Below are 22,929 nucleotides of genomic sequence, written 5' to 3'. Positions count from 1 at the left end.
ATGTTTGTTTTTCAACCAAAAAGTATTATATACTGTTTTCTTAGTTGAATTTAGATGTTTGAAGAAAAATAAAAACGTGAATAAATTTTTACATAATGATTGAGAATTATTCCTTGTGTACAACGAAAGAACTTCTTTAGCAATAATGGGACGAAACCTTCTTTCATGTGTTCTAACCATTATTGTTTAAGGCTTCATGAAATGCTTCACTGTTGCATTAATATGTAATTTTTTTTAACATCTCAATATCTCTGTCTGAGTGTCCTATCTAATATTCTGTATTATTTACATTACAAAATCCAACAATAGAATTCAAAATAAATATAAAAAAAACCCCAACAATAGTTTTTACATATAAGAAAGCTTTATATGGCTAGAAGGGATCATGTTACTCAAATAATAAGTTTAAAAGACTTGTCTTCCATTATCAAACTTTATTTTCTTATAATGTATATACCGCTCTAATGAGTGAAATGAGTGAGGTATCTTTGATCATTATTAGAGTAAAAGAAAAAAAATTAAGGATAAGAAATAACTCTTTTAGAATTGTTTTGTGAGGAATTTTATCGATTCCTCCTATATAATATAATTTAACATTTTAATGTTCTCTTAAAGTTTGATTGGATAAACTTTTCCACAAGTTTAGAAGTGAAATAAATAAGAAGGAAAACTGAAAAATTAGGGATAACTTTGTCGATTTATTTTTGAAAAAGTTAGGGGTAAACTTAGTAAAAATACGGGAAAGCCCAGCGTTTGTCTTATACAAAAACAACGGTTTGAGATATAGCCAAAAAAATTTCTTTCAAATTATACATACGCACATGGCCTGCAAATAATAGATAGGACACTCAGACAGAGGAGAGAGAATACTCAAAAATCAAGAAACACACTTGGATTTCTTGGCTTAATTGCAAATAGACTTGATAGTACATGCGTATTTATAGATGCACAAGGCATATCATGATATAAGGACATACTTTGAATCAATAAAACTGTTATAATCAATAAAGTATTGATTAATGGCAAAAATAGAATGCTCAAGCTTAATATCAATGTTAATCACCTAGAATGCTTGAAAAACACATGTCAAAAATTTCTATTGGCTTTGGCATATGGATGAGATTGATCATCTAAATTTGGAGGATTAAATTAATTAGCAAAGGAGAACATGGTGAATAGGTTATCCCTCTCATTTGTGAAGGGTATCTACATGATCTGAAGGGGTTGATTTTTTCTTTTTTTCTTTTTTACCTGAATACAAATCTTACTTTATTGTAAAGCCTTTTAAATATGTTAACAAAATTTATTACTAGAATGACTAATTGGCCAAAGCAGAGGTAAGAAGCACATAGACACATGCATGCAGGCGTGCTAACATAAGGTGTACAGTACTAATCAATGCATGCTGTCAACGGTGTTTAGTCCAATTGAAGGAACTAATATTCTATATGGGGAGCTAACATTTAAGTCTCTCATGGAAGAAATGTCCATCTATTCATATTTAATGTACAACTATGTCTTCAACAAAAATTACTTTAAAAAAAGAATAAATGTAATAAATTAACTCATAATTATTTTATAATAATTAATTATATAAATCTTTGTATTAGACAATTATTTTATTTTTAAAATAATGATATATTGATTTGATTTTGGATAAAAAAGAAAGATAATAATTGATTTATGGGTAAATAGTCATTTTCATCTTTGAATGTGTAGAGTGCTGACAAATTCATTTCTAAAAGATGATAATTCGATATTTAGTTTCCAAAAGTGAAAAAAGTATGACAAATTTATTCATCTGTTAATTTCTGTTTTTTTACCGTTATAAAAGAACATATATGTTACAAATGGATAAAAATAAAATGTCACCAAAATAATTGTCAACATAACTGTTGAATAGATTTGACCAAAATGTCAATAAGTTATCATTGGACCAAAAAGTTATTAAATTACCATTGAATCAAAATGTTAATAATTTTTTATTGAACCAAAATGTCATTAATGTTTTTTGAACCAAAATGTCAATACATTTCAATGGGCTAAAATGTCACTAAGTTATCATTGGACCAAATTCTTAGTAATGTTTTATTGGAACAAGATGTTAGTTTTTTTTAACCAAAATGGCAGTGGTTTCCATTGGACTAATTTGTCAAATCATAAATATTATTTTATTTAAGGGTAAACTATAATTTAATCTTCATTTTTTATCGTTATAGGAAAAATAAGTATAAGTTAAATCAAACATAATAATAAGAATAATATTGATTAATAAGTATAATTACTTTAACAAACATTGTAACTCAAATGCAACCATCACAACACCAATAACATATTTTTAAAATTTGATTAATTATTTTTATTGTTGTTTACATGTTATTTATGTTAGATGTTACATATTTGTAGGATGAGATTAACTGCTTCTCAATTTGCTCCACAAGTTGAACAACCTACTGCTAATTTTGAAAGTACTCCAACTCCTTATATTGAAAGTGTTCCAACTCCAACTATCACTTAATGTGCTTCAACTCCTAGTGCTGAGTGACTTTTACATATAACTGATTAGTTATTGTTAAATTATGTTATGCACTACTAGTTACTATTTATAATTATTATAGGAAACAAGCTTCATACCTCCACCACTGTCAACTGTGTTCAGACCACCTTTAGTTAGGCCTTCAACACCAATTCGAATTATATTTCCAGATGTACCATCTCATAGGATGAACCAATCGAATTACATATGTTTTATACTTACACCAGGGTTGCCCCGCGCGTCGTCAAAATTTGAAGAAGTGAAATATGAGATATGTTTGTCTTTTATTTATAGCAAATTATGACTAATTATTATAATTTGGATAAATTTGTAATGATTGGTACATTGCTTATTTTTGTACATTGGTAGAATGTTTATTTTGTAAAATTTCTATTGTGACAACAATAGGTAATAACAAAATCAAGTTGAGTCTCATTTTTTGTAAGGATTAACTTAGTGGTTATGCATTTTTGTTTGAGTCTCATATATTGGATAAAGTACCATGACATTAGGAATTTCATACCAACATACAATTTATAATTATTATTATGTTTGTTCTAATTTATGCATACTTTCCTATTTTTTTAGTCTAATGAAAACGTACTAACATTTCGGTCCAATAAAAAATTATTAACATTTTGGTTAAATAAAAAATTAATGATATGTTGGTCTACTGGTAATTTATTGATATTTTGGTTCAATAAAAATGTACTGGCATTTTGGTTAAAAAAATAATTAATATTTTGATCAAATAGAAAATTACTGACATTTTGATTTAATGATAACTTACTAATATTTTGATCTAATGTTAACTTACTGACATTCTGGTCTAATTTATTCAAAAATCATGTTGACAATCATTTTTGTGACATTTTCGTCCATCTGTGCCACATAGGTTCCTTCAATAACGGTAACAGAAATTAACGGATGAATGAATTTGTCGCATTTTTTTTTTTACTTTTAGGGGACTAAAATTTAAATTTTCATCTTTCGAGAACGAATTTGTCAACACTCTACACATTCAAATACAAAAATAACTATTTATGATTGATTTTTTATTCAGATAAGAAGATATATACGTCTTAATTAGGAAATGACTAAGAAATCATTCTATTCACCAACTTCAGAAATACTATCGGGGGTAATTATTTAATGAAACACATGAGATTAGAATCAAAAGAAAGGATACTTAAATATAGAAAGTCCAAAGCCATATGTTAATAATTCCACTAATGTGGCACCTTATCTAGAAGGGAAGGAATTGAAGCTGTTTAAGTTTAACATTCTCTTATTTTTAGACATATTCCAACCCAGCATATCAACTTTCCTGCAATATTCAGTTAGCCATTGATGATGAAGACACAAAGCATAAAGCATAAACACTAAACCATATCGAAACGACTCAAACTAATCAGCAAGACAGGAGGGGGAAGGAGCCTTTATATTCCTTCCTCTTTCGGTTTTCTTTTGGCTCTCTCTTTTGAGAAAGTTCCATTGTAATTCTCATATTGGTTTCCGCATCGTCAGACATTACGATAACCCATAATTGCATGCATGTTTACGTGCATGCATATCTCAAATTTTCTATCACCAACCCAATTAATTTGGATAATCATTTTTCAAAGGTTTGAACATTAATTTCTCTCGTTATTTGTTCTACAGAATCATTTTTTAGATATCTTTTTTGTTTTCTCTTCTAAACGAACATTTTTAGCTTGATTGATTATATACATGTTTTGTGAACACTTTTGTTTGGCATTAGCATCACTTTTCTTCTGTTCCAGGATTAATTTCCAGTCAATATTATCAATAAAACATGGCGACCGTTGGTTTCTGCGGTTTGAAGCCATTGCTCTTTCGTCGCAAGGCAAACATTTTTGAGGTAAAATTGCAACCTTTTTTTGTTTCCATGACCTTATCTTGTTAGCCTATATTTTCTTTTCCCGTGTCTATATCTATTAGGGACTTGATGCCAGCTAGTTGCAATTTGCTAAAGTAAAAATAATATCTCTTTTTTTAAAATCAAAGACAAATGTTAATATGGGGATTTTGGAACTTCCCCATTTGTTATTTGTCGTTTCTATGTAACATATATGGTATAACATGTCGGTTTATGTTCCATGATTGAAGTCTTGTTTTCATCTCAAATTATATGGTTCCTTTGAAGCTTATGCATAGATGAAAAAACTGGAAAAAAAATGACTAAACATATGATCTTTAAATTTTCTCATTTTTCGTGAAGACAACAAATGTATAGATATGCTTGTCTCATGGACTTAACATTTAGGGTTTTGTTTGGTCGGATACCATTTCAAAGTTTTATATAGGAAAACATCTTTTAGAATAGGTTTTCTTTATCCAACTTTAGGTTTATACGATTGTTCACGGGTTTTATGATATTTAAATTTTCTCATTTTTCGTGAAGGATGAAGTGCCAACTTAATTGGAATGCCTTTCTTCAATGCCATGCATTAGAATGTTGTTTTTAGCTAGAAAAAAGTATTGTCATTTTTGCCTTTCATTCATCAAATTAACTAGGTTTTTAACTTTTTAGTTATGGAGATGTTGCTTTGTCAATTTTTTTTTATAAATGTTCGGATCAAATCATGAATGAATTTAATGGCATGTAATTAACCAGTGAAAGAGGTGTTAGAAGATGTTGGAATTTCAAACATTAGCTATATGAAACAGTATAAATAATTCGATTTCCTTTGCACTTACCCTTTATAACGTATAACCACTTGCAGGCAATGAAAGGTTCTACACCTAAGAGGTCTTCATCTGCAAAAGCTAAGAGCAAAGCAAATGAAGAGTCATTGGAGTTGTCATTTGTTGGGGCAGACCAATTGATTCTAATGGTGGAGATCCATAAGAAGATCTTGGCATTCAGAGACATCATGGACCTAGCTCCATGTAACAGCTCTGCTTCCTTACGTGAGGTGCTTTATATATAATTTCTTTCTATTCAAAGAAATGACAGCATGCATTAATCCCTCACTATTCTTGCCTGCTTCACAAATTCGACTTAATTTCATCTGTCACACTACAGATGGTAATGAAAACCCTGAAAGATCTGCACGGGCTTTACCCAGGGATCATACCAAAAAATGAAGTGTCAAAGATTAAGGACAAGCCTATAGACAAGGTTTGGACATTTAGCTGCACGTCAAATTATATTTAATCATACTGAAATCTTAGGACCTTTGATTTTTATTTATTTTTTACTTTTAATTTCAAAATTGTCACTTTGTTTTCAATCAGTTCTTATTTTCAAAAAATTATATAGAAAACTGTGAAAACAACTTTGTTATGTTTTTTTTGCTTGGTGTACAAATCTTTATAAACAAGAAATCGATTGGAAGTAAGGTGAAAGTTTTGTAATTAAAAATGAAAATAGAAAATGTTTTCTCAAAGTAAATGGACCCTTAAACTCGCAAATACTAAACGTGGACTATTTTACTACAGTCTATGGCCTACTTCTGCAAGGCTTTGAAGTCTCTTGGAGAGTCATGGATGATGAACAATGATTGGATGAATAAGCTCAATATTGTATTACCATCATGCAAGGATAACAACAACATGCGTCAATTGGGTATGTATGTCATTAGTGTACGTATAGCTTGTCAAATGGTGTATTAAAAAGAAGACAAAGTCCAAATTCATAATTTTAATAGTCCAAGACATTGTTTTATTTGTTTTGCAGGTGAGACAATGTTGACCACTCTAGATTCCTTGATGAAGTTAGCAAGTGAGAGGTTTGACATAGAATTGACAGAAGAAGATGAGCACAAGAAAGAATTCAGCCCACGTTCAAGCTCATTTGGGAAACATATAATGAGATCAACTTCCTTTTCAGATAGCAGCTTCTCTTGTTGCTCTTCTCCTGCCACACCTAAATCTGTTCTCCCAGAGTTGATGAAGTACTCAGCAAGATCAGGAGACAGTCCAAGGAGTTCTTGTGCCTCACCACTTCTTCTGTCTCTCAGAGTTCAAGCTGTGGGAAAGTTGAACCCTATTGATGTAAAGCGCTTGTCTTTTCAGATGTCACCAACACAAATACACAAGATAGAAGAGGAACCATCAGTACCCACCACAGAATTGGATGACAAGGCCTCAAATATTATTCATGGAAAGGACTCATCAGAAGACCTAGTGTTTCACTTGGACGCAACTGAGGAGGAGTTAGAAAGCATAATCAATGATCATAAAACTAACAAACCTCAAGCTATTAGGGAAGTGAGGCTATCATTGTCTCCAGGACAATTTCAACCCAAATCTCCTCCTAAACCACCACAAATACCTCTCGAGCAACAAGAACAAGTACTTGTATCTTCACCTCCAATTACACAACAAGACCCTCCTAAACCATGCATACCACAACCTCCTCCTCCACCACCTCCTCTACCATCCATGATAATGGTGAAAGCTACTCCCCCTCCACCACCACCACCTCCACCTCCACTGCCACCTTCACCTCCACCTCCACCTACTGCATCATCATCCATGATCAAGCCAAATGTAACATTACCACCACCACCGCCTCCTCCTCCTCCTCCTCCACCATCAGCACCAAAATTGGAGCAAAGTGTTGCTCCAATAATTAAGATGGTTCCACCTCCACCTCCACCTCCACCACCAAAAGGGTCTACAAGTTCAGGTGGTTCAGCAACAACTGCTGCTGCTCCTCCACCACCACCACCCATTCCATTGAAAGGTGGATCAGTTCCAGCACCTCCACCACCCGTGCCCGGTGGTGCAAAAGGAGGTGCGCCACCGCCACCACCTCCTCTTGGAGGAGGGAGATCCTTGGGCGCTAGGGCAACTACTAAATTGAAAAGATCGACACAGTTAGGCAACCTGTATCGAACTCTAAAGGGAAAAGTAGAAGGGTCTAGCCTCAATGGAAAATCTTTAGCTGGGAAAAAAGGTGGTATTGGAGCAGCAAGCACTGGAGGGAAACAAGGAATGGCTGATGCTCTAGCAGAGATGACAAAAAGGTATGCTTTTTCAATCATGCACAACAACAAGAACAATGCTTCTATGTTTCTATGTTTATCTTTTTTTATCCGCAAATTTTATTTTATAATTGTTAATTTTTACATTTTTTTAGTGAGAGAAATCGAATCCATTTCTCATCCTTCCTTTTTTTATCAACAAACTAATCTTATAATTCCATTTTTCACATGCTTCTATGTCTAATACGTAGTTGTATTTGATTTTCTTGACTCTTTTTAAAAGCTTGGATACTTTCCAGATATGTATAAGTTAAGTATCAAAGAAAATCGATGTCTATGAATATGTGGAACATATTTAAGTATCCATGCTTTATATCTTACAAGTCTTGGAACCAAATTTCTCACCTCTTAAAGTATTTGGCTTATCTTTCCTTTATTTAATTAGATCCTCTTACTTCCAACAAATAGAAGAAGATGTTCAAAAGTACACAAAGCAAATCTTGGAGCTGAGATCTACCATTACTAATTTCAAGACAAAGGACATGACAGAATTGAGCAGGTTCCACAGAGATGTTGAATCCGTTCTTGAGAACCTAACTGATGAATCACAGGTGACTTTAGAAAATTCATTTCCATATGATTTTCATTTCAATTCCATTTATTACTGCTCTTGGTTCTTTCATTTACCATGATAAGCAATTCTGTTGCTGCATATAGGTGCTATCACGGTTTGAAGGTTTCCCCACAAAGAAGTTGGAAGCTTTAAGAATGGCAGCAGCACTGTACAACAAGTTAGACTCTATACTTACCGAGCTTCAAAATTGGAAAATAGTGCCTCCATTGGGTCAGCAACTGGAAAAGATTGAGCGTTATTTCACCAAGGTAATAAAAAAAACATCAAATTCATTTGATTACCTCATTAAGTGTTGTTATAGACGCATTAATTTGTAAATTCTAACCCAAAAGAGAAAAAATACAGATTAAAACAGAATTAGATGCTTTGGAAAGAACCAAAGATGAAGAGTCCAAGAAGTTTAAGGGTCACAACATCGAATTCGACTTCCACATTCTTGTAAAGATCAAGGAAGCATTGGTGGACGTTTCCTCCAGTTGCATGGAGTTAGCACTTAAGGTATATATATTCTAGTTAGAACAAAGGAAACAAACACAAACACTTGTATATGACCAAACCATGAAACGAAATTGACTTTAATTGTTTGCATTTGCCTAAACTCAATGCAGGAGAATCGCAATGCAGCTGCTAAGAATGATGCACCTAAAAAGGAAGGTGGTTCAATGCTTTGGAAATCTTTCCAATTTGCATTCAGGATCTACACATTCGCTGGTGGCATTGATGATCGTGCTGACAAGCTAACAAGAGAATTGGCTCAGGAGATAGAAAGTGACCCGAATACAAATCCGAACCCGAACCAACCATGACATTAGTGCATATATATATATATATATATATATATATATATATATATATATATATATATATATTTGGATTTATGCTTTGTATATGGAGTACAAATTGACATGGTGAGGTTCTTTCTGCAGTTCCATCATGATGAACCCCCTTTTTAGTGTCAAAGCCATTTGTATATTAATGATCATTGGCGATTTGGAGTTCTAATTTTTTAAATTTTGATAGGAGCTAGTCATGCTTGGAGAGTTTTGAAAATTAATTGCTCGAACTCTACTGAAGTATGAAGCTTAACTTGTATCTTCACTACTTTATAGTTTGCTCTATACATATTTATATACATTTGGAGACGTGATGAATTCCCTCCTTTTATTGCTATTTGCTTTCATTCTATTTGTACTAATCATAAAACACTTGCAGGATAGCCAACGATGTAACAAAATTAGTGAAATATTCCTACAACAATGATCATCACAGTAGCCAATATACATAATTAAAATAAGTTTAGAAATTATATCTAGTGTACATGAATGATTAAATATAATTAATTAAAATCTTTCATTTGAAATTATGAGAAATTTTAAATTCTAAAAATTTCAAATATTTCATTTGAAATTCTTTTATTTTCAAAATTTTGTGTTTAGATGAAAAAAATTAAAATTGTGAGGATGGAAGAAAATGAATGCAAAAAAAAGAGAAAATATAGTTGGTGTGTTTTTAGAGAAAAGAATATTAATGTAACATGGAGAGCAGGGAAACTAGGACACGACGACGTACACCACGACACCCGACTACAGTATTTATAGTCAACAGCGCAAGGCATGGCCTAAGCCCTCCGCCCCGACAAGCACTTCCGTCGCGTGATGGGCAGTGATGACTATTCCCCTGACTGGCGGGTGTAGTTTTGAGTGTCCACCTATGCCCGCACCCGATCAATGTTCTACGAGCTCAGATGGTGTTTCTTGAAAAAAAAGATCATCAGTGTGAGGAAAGAGTCGCGAGTTTGAGAACAAGATTTTGAAAACTTTCAAGTGAAAGAGAGGATGAAGGTGATAAAAGAAATACACGAATATTTTGGAAGGTTTTTCTATCAAGAAGAAAATTTTAATTTCTTACCTTTTAGAAAAAAATTAAATTCTACATTTTTAGCTATTTAAAATTCTGTTTTAAAATTCCAAAAATTTAAATTATTCATAAAAAACATTCAAATAATGAATTTTAGATTAAAAAAATTTAAATTATCTAATAAATTATTTTTCTCAGTTAAAATTTTCTATTCAAATGCACTCTAAATTACACAAAACGGAAAAAAAAAACACAAAATTATAACCAAACACTCATGTAGTTAAATTAGCACAACAAATTAATAAAAATGTTTATAGATAATTATAACACATCCAATTGAACTTAAAACATAACATACAAATAAAACATAAACATACACAACCAACTGTGGTCTAGGGCTAACCTTGTTACCTCTGATGGTCCGACCATAGTCATGAGATAATCTCACTTCTCCTTATCTCGAAAGATGCAGTTTTGTAGCAATGGTGTAAGGAACTGAAATTCATCACGATTTCTCACTCTTTAGCTCGCAGCTGAGACGACACAAGTTTCAAATTAAAGAAGCAAAAGAGTGAGTGTAAGAAAAAGACAACTTTTTAGGAACCTAAAATAGATAGTTAATATATAGTTCTGATAGCAAGTTGGGTTAACGGAGCATAAAGTCCAACACGTGACTATCAACTCACACAATTATTTTGTTTTCTTCAAACTCATTTTCAAATCCAAAACCAATTGCCAAATTATTTATTTTAATTAAAACAAGAAAAATTAAAATGTTTAATAATAATTAATATATTTATATAATTAGAAAAGAAAAATCGGAATGTTACAAGGAAGCTTGAAGTCTATGACGATAGAAGATACTGGAGGGCAACAAATGGTGGCCGGCTTTACATCAGTTGGTAACTCTGGTGAACCATAAGTTTCTAGGTCAGGAGGGAGAATTGGAGCAGCGATGGCTAAAAGGTTGTTGTTATTGTTGCTAAGAGTAGAAGCACCGTAAAGTTCTCCAAAGCCAATGAGAAAATCCCTCCTATTTTTTCCTCCTAAGTTGTGTGATAGTTTTCCTTCTTCTAGGTTTTGTGTTGAGTTGTTTTGATTACTATGGCATGACACTTTGGAAACGTGGCAGTTTGGTTTACTATGCTTGGTGGGGTACGTAGCATGATATTTGAGAAAGTTGTTTTGAGAACGTGGGAAATGGAAGGGGTGCAGAGAAATCAGTGAGGGACACAGTGGATAGAGGGGAGATAGAAGCCTTGATATGTAATTGGTTATTATCCGATCTTCTTGTGGCTCATAATGATAAATGTACAATATTGTCCTTTTATGTGATCAAGTTGTGAAATAGGTGTCTTATTGCTCATAATTTTAAGTTTCTAATGAACACTTGTAATTCTCGTTTTCTATCTAGACAAGAGAAAATGACAGGATATACAGCTGATTCCTTTCATTTGCTGGACTCACATTATCTAGGGTTGCATGTATTGCTGCATAGTCATTGGTTTATTTGAGATTGCTGGGATGCGCTGCAATAATCATCATACTTTCATTGTACTAAGATAAGACGCGACATCAGTTACGAAATCTCTGGTAGGCCCCATTTTAGGATATGTTTATAATTAAATATTTCCACTAATTTAATCTCTAGTTTATTCTTTAATAGACAAGTAAATAAACCCTTTTTTTAGGTTTATAGGGTTATTATCAATTCTTTTTAGGTAAATACAGAAAGATCTTTTCCTAGAAAAATTTATGCAAAGTTGATTTAATTTGTATTTAGCCTGTTTTTTTATAACCTTATCGTCTTATTTATTTCTTTTAGGTAGAATTTTCTTTTCTTTCAAAAATGTATTTTCCAAAAGGAAGTGTACGTGTTAGAGTAAATTTACTTATTTTAAAAAAATTGTATGATTCTAACAATATGAACTTTTGTTTAGGTGTTAATAAAAACCAATTTTGAGGTTCACAAATAATATTAATTATAAGAATATTTTTTTAGGTTTAATTGCTCATTTGTTATTGATATGTATAGTTTTATCATTTATATATTTTAGTACTTTTAATTTGAAAGTAATTTTTTGTTCTTATAATTTACATTTTAATTTTTGTTTAGTTGTTGTAGTTTGAAAATGATATTTTTAATTCTTATAATACGTTGAAAGTTATCATTTTAGTCTTTATATTTTAATTTTTATTTAATCTTTATCATCAAAATATGAGTAATATTATCAATTATAATTAATTAAAAAAATATTAACAAGTAATTCGTAATTAATTTATTATAAAATAATTTGTAATTAAAAATATTATTTGATAATTTATAACTAATTTGTAGCTAATTATTTTTATATATTTTTTTAGTAAGAATTAAAAGATAATTAAAATACAAATTATAAAAATTAAAAAGATTATTTTCAAACTATAAGAATTAAAAAAGAATAAAAATACAAACTATAAAGACTAAAAATATCACTTTTAAACTATAAGAACTAAAAGAGAATTAAAATATAAATTGTAGAAATTAAAAAGATTATTTTAAAATTATAGAAACTAAAATGTACAAATTATAAAACTATAAGGATCAAATGAATAATTTAACTTTTTTTTTATTAATATACATACATATTAAGTGGGTATTTGTTATTATATTAGAAATTCTTTATACACATTACGAGAAAAAAATCTACGTTGGATCAAAAGTTTGTTAAACTCTAGCAAAAACCGAAATATTCAATAAAATCTTCTTTGCCAATAAAACAATAAAATAGACTTTTGCCATTGAGCAATAAAATCATGGTTTGTGCTCTAAACTAAACATGCTAATACAAAATTCAAATTATTTGCATGTTGGAAAAACCTTTCCAAGCATGCCATAATGAAGTTGTTCATAGTTACATATTTTCATTCCGTTTCGAGCTCTATCTTAATGTCCCGAATTGTAACAAGTCCTTTCCCATACTTAGGTACCAACGTCACCAAAATGCTATCATCATTTTCAGCTTCTAAGTCTTCTAACAAATCCGTTAATCCCACTCTAAAGCAAGTTTTGATCTTCTTGTTTTTGTGCACATGTGAATGAGGCACACTCACAAAGCTTCCCGCAAACTCAGTATTACTAGGTGTTATCACCTTGTCATCTTCATCATTGATAAATACATCAAACTTCACCGCTTTATTCCTATCAAACTCAATCCCATCAATCACCAACACCTCCTCCTCTTCTTCCTTCTCCTCCTTGCTCCTCAACAGCTTTGGCCTTTTAACAAGTGTGCTTACCTTTGAATCCAAAGTTAAAGGGAACTTAACACTCTTTGGTGTAGTCTCAACAGCTTGTGCTGCACCAACTATAAAATCTTGTGCCAATGCCAACTTCTTAGCTTTAGATCTTTTAGGTTTAGGCTTATTCTTGAGCCATGGAATGTCAACATCTTGGTAAACATACCCCAACTTTCTTGTGTCAAGAGAATCCTTCACCTTCACGCGCACAAGGTTCTTGTTCTCATCGTAGAAGAAAAATGCGGACTCTAACCAATCAGGGTCAGTGAAATCCCTTCTTTTCCCACCTGGTATTGTTTTCCATATGCTCCACATCCTATCCACGTTGGCATGGTGAGAAAAGAAAATGGGGTCTCTCGCAGCAGAATAGAAGATTCCCATGTTCTCACGGTTAGGCTCTCTCTTATCACCAGTCCAAGAGTGAACAGGACCATGTGGAACGTTCTCCAAAGAGCCAGCACCAGGTTCAGGTTCATCTCCAGCACGATAAGGGCTTCCAAGGAAAAGCCTTGGGAGTTTCCCATTGGAGATAACATTCCTATACATTATAGAAAGGTTGCTAGCGATTTGTTCATTGGGATCTACACTTTCACTAGCACTAGGATCATCATCGTCCCTTCTGTTATAGTCTAGGTCTATGAGAACTGGGGGTTGATGATTAAGATTCCTAAGAGGGTCATACAAAGGTGAGTTTTTATCTACGTAAAAGGAAGGGATTGTCATGCCACCTTTAGGATTGTCCCAGTTCCAAAATGGAAGAGCGAAAGTTGGGTCACCAATCAAGTTTCCCAAGATTCTCTCATAGAAATAAAGGTACCAACGGTGGTAAGGGAAGAATAGCCAACAGTTGTGGACTTGGAGGTCAAGGTTAGGAAACCCTACTTGGTGATAGGCACCATCACAATAAGCACAATGGACATTAGCTTGTTGGGTGAAATTTCGAGGGTCATTAGGTGAAAGGGCTTTCATGCGCTTAAGGGCTTCCCTATACTTGGCTATGTAGACATCGTTGACTAAATGAGCAGCTGGTCTAACCCTAAGGGGTGCTCCAGAAGAAGGGAGCTTGAAGTCTATGATGGTAGAAGATATTGGAGGGCAACAATTAACAGGTTTTGCACCAGTTGCTAAGTCAGGTGGACCACAGGTTTTTAGGTCAGGAGGGAGAATGGGAGCAGCTATGGCTAAAGGGTTGTTGTTGTTATTGTTGGTAAGAGTTGAAGCACCATAAAGTCCTCCAAAGCCAATGAGAACATCCCTCCTATTTTTTCCAGCTACAATGTTGTGTGATGGTTTTCCTTCTTCTGGGTTTGGTGCTGAGTTGTTTTGGTTACTATGGCATGACACTTTGGAAACATGATGGCGTTTTGGTTTGCTATGTTTAGTGGGTTTGCATGGTGTTTGAGAAAGTGGGAATGTGGAAGATGAGGAACTTATGGAAATGGGAAGGGGTGCAGAGAAATCAGTGAAGGACATACGAGAAATAGGGAAGATAGAAGCCATGATATTATTCGGCTAATTATCCAATCTTCTTGTGGCTTATAATTAATGATCGATCTACAAATATTGCCCTTTAATTTATAAGGAACTGAAGTTGTGAAAAGGGTTGTAGGGTAGCAAGAAAATTCTGACATTGACATTCAGCAAATTGGGATTGGAATTTCTGCAAAGGAAAATTTAGATGCTTTATTTCAAATTTTAAAAATATGTAATAAAAATTATTTTTAAAAAATGTAATGCAAAAGAATATTTTTATCTATTTATAATTATGAAAAAAATATTTTAGAAAATAGTAACAGTATAATCATTTGAAAAATATTCAGAATAGCATCTTATAATAAATTAAATTTCAATAATATATATATAAACATATTTAATAAATGTTTTAAAATTTTAAAGTATTTTGAAAAATATATATTTTTCATAGGAAGAAAGCAAATGAATTTTAATGATATGCTATGGCACGAGTTGTACTAATGTGTATAGATATTTTAGATAAATATGAAATATAGAATCCACAACTTGTATTTTGTCTCGTTATATATGAATGAAAGTACTGGTGGCTTAGGTTCTACGGTGTGGCATCTATTGTAGGGGTTCTAAAACTTAAGTGGTAGAAGAAAGATGAGAAAATGACCTTCGATAAATTTGTAATACAGTAATATATTTTTATTATAAAGTGAACGTTCTTTTTTATAGGCAAAGAAATTTTATTAATGCTTGCTAAACTTACAAAAGATGGGAAAATATGAGAATCACAAGTGGAAGTTTAAAAAATTAATTTTGAAGTTTTTTCAGATTTTACTGTTCATTCTCATAAATAGTATCGAACTAGTCTACCCTAATTTTTTTTTTAAAAAAAATGCCTTTTTTTAAAAAAAAATTATTAAGTAGCATTGATCATGATTGAGACAAGTTCAAAAATAGAATTAAAATAAAAAAGCAATAATGAAAATATTGATAATGTCAATCAAGGTAGGAAAAGTTACAATTCTTAACTCAAATAACACTTATAGAAGTGGAAAATAAAATTTGCGACTTGTGAAAGATGATATCACTCAACCAACCTCTTAAGATTGTCAATGAATATGATGAATTTCTAAAGTTTTTACACTGTTAAATAGTTTCTATATAAAATTATACTAATGTTAAAAAACAAAACATTATGTACTTAAAGGTATATATATAGAATTTCATCAATGTAAACCGTCTCATATACTTCTTTCAATGTTAAAGTTAAAGTAGTAAAAATCAGTAGTAATTAAAAAAAAGGAATAAATTAATTTGTAAATTTTCTGTAATTTTATCAAATTTTTAATTTTTTGGTTGCGATCAAATTCTTAATTGGATCTTTATAATTCAAACATTAAATTCATTTTTTATAAATTTAATATTTTGTAGCAATAAATCCTTAAAAATTAAAGTTATTGAACCTCTTTTAACTACAAATGTGTTTGAATTACTATTGAAAGACCTTCAAACAACCGTTGAATTAAAAATTATAAATTGTTATTTCTTATATTGATTCAATTTAACATTAAACCAAACACACACTGGATGTCCCCATTTTTATGCTAAAATTGTATTCTCATTCTCTCAAAGCGAAACCGACAATATTCAATATGGGTGAGGGTCTTGTGGCTGAAATTGGATTCAAATGGCTGATGGCAATCTCAGTAATAACTTGCTCAGTTTTGTGTAGGTCTCAACTCTCAATCAAGAGCAAGTGACGATTCTGGAAGTGGCTGATAATGGTGACTGGTGAGATCACGAGAGTATATTTCTTGGTTCTGCCTGTAACATGTACCCTCCCTTATCTTTGCTTCTGATCATTCTTGTGCTTTGTTATAGATTACAGGATTACCAAAATGACTTCTTTGTTTTTTTTTTTTTTTTTGCTGAATGAAAATGATGTTAGCTAGTCTAAACCTACGTACTAGCTACAATTTTGAAGATAAATATTTTCAAGGATATAAATTTTGAGAAAAAGATGAAAATAATAGAAGTTATATTAAGAAAATTCATGTTTAAAATCTTTAGAAAAGGTGTTAGTTTAAAGGATTTAATTATGAAATTTAAAATTATAAAGACTTTGTCAAAATATTTCAAAGCCGAAGGACTTAAGTAACTTGATAAAATTATAGATATTTATAAATCAACTAATCATAAAAAAATCTAATAAAGCGAGTGTCAGTCTAATTTAATGTGAGTCTAAAAATAAGTGGATATCAATTTTTTATATATAATTTTTTCATTATCGTCATTTCATGATATAAGGACCTAAACAATCCAGTTATTTTAAAACTTTGAAGTTGTGATAGAAAAAATGGAGGACAACTATATCCATGTCACTATCCAGTTATTTTTAAACTATTCATCGATCGGAGACGTGATGTTTTATATATTTATTCGTTTTTCATAACACTTACGACAGAATTATAGTAGATTATGCAGCAGGAAAAATTAACCACTAGTAAAAAATGCTCCATCGACGGAGACGTTTTTTTTTTGTTTGATTATTTGCTTTGTTTAAATCTTGTACGTAGAAGTACCCCCTATTCTTTCAGAGTTATACTATTAGGTGGCTGATACTTTAGATAAATATTTGGCATGATGATTGGGTCTATGATTTGATAGAAATAGAAAAAAAAAATTCTAAGTATGATCAAATTTATAACATGATAATGATAAGAAGAGAGAAAAAGAGAAATAAGAAATGTTAGTGAAATATTTAAAATATGAATGATTAACTGAGAATTTGCGGAGGGAAGTTTCTTGCTCATTTAAATTAACTGATTAACTGAGAATAGTAAGTTGGCTTTGCTTTCTATGATTCGATCATTCTTCTAAGTCGGACCCGATGGATAAATTAAGTTTTCTTTCTTCTTCTCTCTTCAGTCTTTGACTCTGTTAGAAATCCAAAAATGACCAAATCGCACTGCCAAACTAAAGTTTCAGTTCTTGATTTCTTTCTTCTCCTCATTTCAGTTGTTCGTCAGTAATGCCAAATTTAAATTTAGTAAGATAGATTTCCGTGATTGGCGTGTTCGATGTGAGAGGTGCTTTTGAATGTGAAGCAAACACTGGAGATGGTACTAGCATGGAATCGCTTATTGTTTTTTTTAAATGTTAGTTTGTTAGGGTTTTTTTTAGACCAATGGATTAGAATTTGTCATCGAAGAACCGTTGAGTGGAACCCTAAGCATGGTAATTTGGTATATCACATGCATTAATTATTCTTTGGTTTTCATGTATCTGATAAATTGATTTTGCAGAGGCAACTATGAAAATAATCATGTATCATCTTTTTAGTAAGATGACTTTGGTTCTCTCGGAAGCATTACTTCTTCCTCAACGATAATTCCTCATTCGCATATTCAAATTTATTCCTGTATAACAATCAGCTTCGTGTTTATGCTTTTTTAAGTAGATTCTTGCTATTTGTGTTTTGAATTCAAATTGCATGGATTCGGTTAAGTTTATGGTTCACATTGTCTGCAAACCAGGCAATATTCAATGATCTGATTTACATTTAATTGTTGACTCAAAGTGAATATGTTTTAAGAATTGTGTTAGATGTGGTTGAGTTTTACTTTGAACTATTGATTAATAAATGTTCTTGGCTTGGAAAGTAGCATCCATTGTTTGTAACTAATTTGATTTCATTGCAACAACCAGACTAGTGGGTTTGATATGGCTCCCCTGCTTCTGCCATGTTGGTTGGTGCTTCTGTTGTTGCAGGTACATTTACTCATGCTTATATTTTAAAATTATTAATCTTAATTGCTTTTTCTCTTTGCTTGTCCTAGTATAGAAAATTCATATCAAGCTACATGGTGTTAACTTGGTAAGCTTTAATTATGCATATATGATTTGAGATCGAGTTTACTATGTAGGATGAATGTAACATTCAGACTCAACATAAAATAAGGATTTATCATCCAGACCTCAATGAGTAGATTTTGAAGTTTGATTAAAGAAAGTTAAGTATTATAGAAAATATGCACACCTACGAGTTCTATATAAATATTTTTATGCAGTTTTTGAATATATTTTGTTCCAATAATAAAATTTATTTGTCTTGTGAATTTAAATTACTTTACAGTTATTGTTTAGATTACTTCTTTTACCTTAGCTCGTGGAAATTGCTCTCATTATTCTTCCTTATCTCATGGAGTAATGTTCTTCAGGGGTATTTTCTTTATTTTCTCCAGTCCTATTTCTTACAATGCATTGTTCCGCATTTATTAAATTTTACTTGAATTCATCCTTATTACTACTATTTTTCATTTTTAGGAATTTTGAATGATGCTTTAGGAGCACAATTTATTTTATTAGCCGTCACAATATTTTGTGGCATGGAAAAGGAGGAACAGAGGGCAACGATTTCACCTCCATAAGTGAGAATTGCAACCAGATAGTTAATCAACTTAATTTGGAGAAAGGAATTACAAAATTGAGTCAAGAGATACAGTTTGAAACAACTGAATGTGGAGGCAGAGACGGAATTAAAATTTCCAAATTACAATGTTTATGAGAGAATTATAAACTAAATCATAACATTAATCCGATGCTCAAATTTATGGATTCCTAGCAGTTACAACATAAAAGGAAGAGACGTTGATGTCTTGCATGTGTAGATTTAGGTTGATGGGGTTCTGGTTCATGAGAGAGAGATGACAGGAAGAAGAAGTTTGCATCGAACAAATAGAGGGAATGTCGATTTCGTTTTTAAAAGAAATATTTGACTGTTTATTGTTATTTATTATTTTACACATTGGTATTATTTTTATTTGATTATGGTTAAGAATGATTTGTTGGGGAATTTCTCATTTTCAATTAGCTTACTAATCACAATTCTGATAGACAGGTTTTACATATAAAGTAGCATATATGTTTTATTTATAGGAATGAAATTTTAATTTTTCTCTTAGTTACTGTCAACCACTTAATCATAGATTTAGGAAAATCATGGTGTTACAACACGTACGAGTGAACACACTAGCTTTCAATGACTTTCATTTGATAATAAAGAATTGTTCTGAAAAAACATATTAAATAATATACTATTAACATTTTTAAAGTATAATTATCTATTTATTAAAACTCATTTTTTTTCTTGCTTCCTTTCATTTTTTTAAGTAACTTTTTATTAATATTAAAATAAGTTTTACTAGAAGCATAATATATCTCCTAGTCCAATAAGCAGAGTAAATTATCTGATATTTTACAAAATTTATTTTGATATCTGTCATTTTTCTATCTTTACACTAATTCTTTCTAATGGTTTAAAACATATTATACTATTTTTTATATATTACACTAACTCCTTTAATTGTTTGAACAACACTACACCATAGGCATACCACTATAAAGAAAGATGATGTAAACACTAAAAAGACAGGAAGTTATATGCAATCTCAAAAAGTTTTAAGAAAGGTGAATAGTTGCAATTTATTCATAGATAAAACTAGATCTACCAGTGCATGGCACGAGTAAAATTATTTGTCTTTCTAAAAAAGAAAAAAAAACGACTAAATTTATTTTTTATTTTTGTAATGTTTATTTTTTTAAAAATTACACGCTGTTGTATATTTGTGCAAATATTTAAATAGTTTTGTATTATATTTTATAATTTATTTATATGTTAATATTGATAATTTATAATATATATATATATAATTGATTTATTATAATATTTATAATATATAGTATGCAAAAATTATTAATTTTATAATAATTATATTTATTATGATTTTAACCATATAATAATTATTTTATTGTTGCACAACGATTTCTTGTTGAATCATCATCTGTGGGTCAAAGTTACGTGGCGAGGCATGCTATCCACTAAATAAATGTGTTTAGTTGATTTTTTTTTGTACCAAAAAAATCATAATTTTTTCTCCCCTCACGTTTATTTTTCATACTCAAATTTAATAGTATTATCTGTTGACAATATTTTTTCATACGTACGTCTGACCTAAATTTAGAATAATTGATTTCCTTCAACTTATTTATACATGTTTTTGCAAATATTTATACTATCAGTAAATATATTATTATGTCACACTGTGTTGGCATACTTTTAATAATTAGTAACTAATATTTAAACCTTGTGACTTTTAAATTGTTCATCATATAATCATTAAAACTTTCGAATTGTGATATATATAAAAAAAAAATAGATGAAAAATATCCATGTCACTATCCAATTATTTTGGAACTATATACATCGATCGGAGACTGACCACAACAAGTAAAAAACATGCTCCATCGATGATCCAAAAGTTATGTGGACCACTGTATACATAGAAGCATCCCCTATTCCGCAAGAGTTATACTACTTTGGTACCAAAAAATGAACACACTATTGTATATTTGCGCAAAATATTTAAATAATTTTGTATTACATTTTATAGAAAATATGAGTATAATTTATTTATTAAAAAACTAATAATATAGTATGTAGAATTATTAATGTTACAATAATTATCTTTATTATTATATTTTAACCATATAATAATTATTTGATTGTTGAACAAGGATTTCATGTTGAATCATGATCATCATAGGGTCAAATTTACGGGGCGAGGCATGTTATCCACTAAATAAATGTGTTTAGGATGAAAAAAAAAATGGTACCAAAAAATTGAACCTAATAACCTTAGTGCTGGCTCTCTAGAACAAGGTCCGCACAACAATGCCCATGGATGGACTGCTGCAAGAGATCCCATTTTCTTTGCTCACCATTCGAACGTACCAGGAGGGTATAGAAGAGATTTCACCGATGATGATGATTGGTTGGAGTCTAGCTTTCTCTTCTATGATGGGAACAAGAACCTTGTGCGTGTGAAGGTCGTCAAAGATTGTCTTGACTCCAGAAAGCTAGGGTATGATTACGAATATGTTGACACGCAATGGCTGAGAACTCGTACTATACCCAAATATCCAGTTTCTCTCCCTCTCCCTGTTCCACTTCCACAACCTTTGCCATTCCATTCAACGTACAACTGTGTGGAGCGAGGTAGAAAAGGAGAAGGTGTTAGTGATGGAAGTTGAGTATGAAATGAGTGAGGATGTGAAGTTTGATGTGATTATCAACAGATTGGCAATAACATATCTGTTGAAAGACTTGCATGCACAACATGGTGAGAGTATTGCGGTCACACTGGCTCCAAGATATCACAATTAAGGGCATAAAGACAAAGCTTTTACCTCTGGTGGAGTATGTAGATATATAACAATATTCATCTTAATTTGTGTATCCTTGAGCATTATTCATGCTGGTTAATTAAGGTGCGTTGGTGTGGTGTGAAACCTTTTTTTTCCCCCTTCTTTTGAAGCTTCTTTTCGGTTTGTTGTCCTGCCCTCTACTCTGTGATAGACGTTTTATCACATGTCAATTGACTAGGCAACAATTCCATATGTCACATTTCTTATTGCAACAATGGCAAATGTTTCTATTTATTTTTTTCTTGCGACTAAATCCATGTCAAATACTACTGTAGAGGCTTTTCTTTTCTACCTTACATTCTCTGTTGCTCCGTTTATTGGTCCTTTCCTCACGATTGTGGTTTTATGAGTGGGAAAAGCACGAGAACAAATATGAGGGTGACGAGACCTGAGATAGGATATTATAAGAAATTTTATGTCGCATAAATTGAATAATTGTTTGGAAAGTTTTTTATTCTCATTCCAAAAAAAATATAAAGTTCCACATTTTCTCTTTTTCTTTCCTATTTTGTTTTGATAACTATTGCTGGTTTACTTCCTTTTGTGTAACATGTATGAGTACAAACACACTGCCTGTATTATGGAGCCAAATGATCGTTTCAAATTCACTAATTGGTGGAGGCTTTCAGTATAAAATTTGAGCCAAATGAGGTAAGATATTTTGTTTGCTAAAACAATGTTTGTAAGTTATTGATATAGTTACGAAAATAAGGTTATTATTATTTTTTTATCCATGAATCAGATACCACGACAACTCATATATACCAAGGAAATTATACAACAATTCACATAGATCATGTTTCAACCAATTAACTTAGACCTTATTGATAAATAATAATAAGACTATTCTTCTTTTTTTCTTTGTGTTTTAAATTTCAAAGCATATTTGTATTCAATTAGAAATCTATGCTATTTTCTTTTAACACATTTAATAT

The 22,929-nt window shown here is 31.2% G+C and overlaps 2 protein-coding genes and 1 long non-coding RNA gene across 3 annotated transcripts; 2 read left to right on the top strand and 1 right to left on the bottom strand.

Annotated features, from left to right (window-relative positions):
* Positions 1-5,283: 5,283 nt before the first annotated feature.
* On the top strand, positions 5,284-8,934 carry LOC114375923 (uncharacterized protein At4g04980-like). Its single transcript, XM_028333790.1, has 8 exons — positions 5,284-5,475; positions 5,586-5,681; positions 6,002-6,128; positions 6,240-7,533; positions 7,937-8,102; positions 8,209-8,373; positions 8,471-8,623; positions 8,734-8,934. Exons 1-8 carry the CDS (start codon positions 5,287-5,289, stop codon positions 8,929-8,931), a joined length of 2,388 nt encoding a protein of 795 aa, XP_028189591.1. The 5' UTR covers positions 5,284-5,286; the 3' UTR covers positions 8,932-8,934.
* Positions 8,935-12,712: 3,778 nt separating this feature from the next.
* Positions 12,713-14,808, bottom strand: LOC114372888 (polyphenol oxidase A1, chloroplastic-like). Its single transcript, XM_028330447.1, has one exon. It carries the CDS (start codon positions 14,759-14,761, stop codon positions 12,887-12,889), a length of 1,875 nt encoding a protein of 624 aa, XP_028186248.1. The 5' UTR covers positions 14,762-14,808; the 3' UTR covers positions 12,713-12,886.
* A 2,614-nt stretch (positions 14,809-17,422) lies between these two features.
* LOC114372889 lies at positions 17,423-19,583 on the top strand. The gene is made up of 3 exons (XR_003658379.1): positions 17,423-17,850; positions 18,437-18,499; positions 19,055-19,583. It is a non-coding gene; the product is annotated as an uncharacterized LOC114372889 (long non-coding RNA).
* The last annotated feature ends 3,346 nt before the right edge of the window (positions 19,584-22,929 follow it).

This window comes from Glycine soja, chromosome 11 (genome assembly GCF_004193775.1).
Source record: "Glycine soja cultivar W05 chromosome 11, ASM419377v2, whole genome shotgun sequence".
Taxonomy (NCBI): Eukaryota; Viridiplantae; Streptophyta; class Magnoliopsida; order Fabales; family Fabaceae; genus Glycine; species Glycine soja.
Note: the sequence above shows the minus strand (reverse complement) of the source record. Positions and strands in the feature narration are given on the sequence as shown.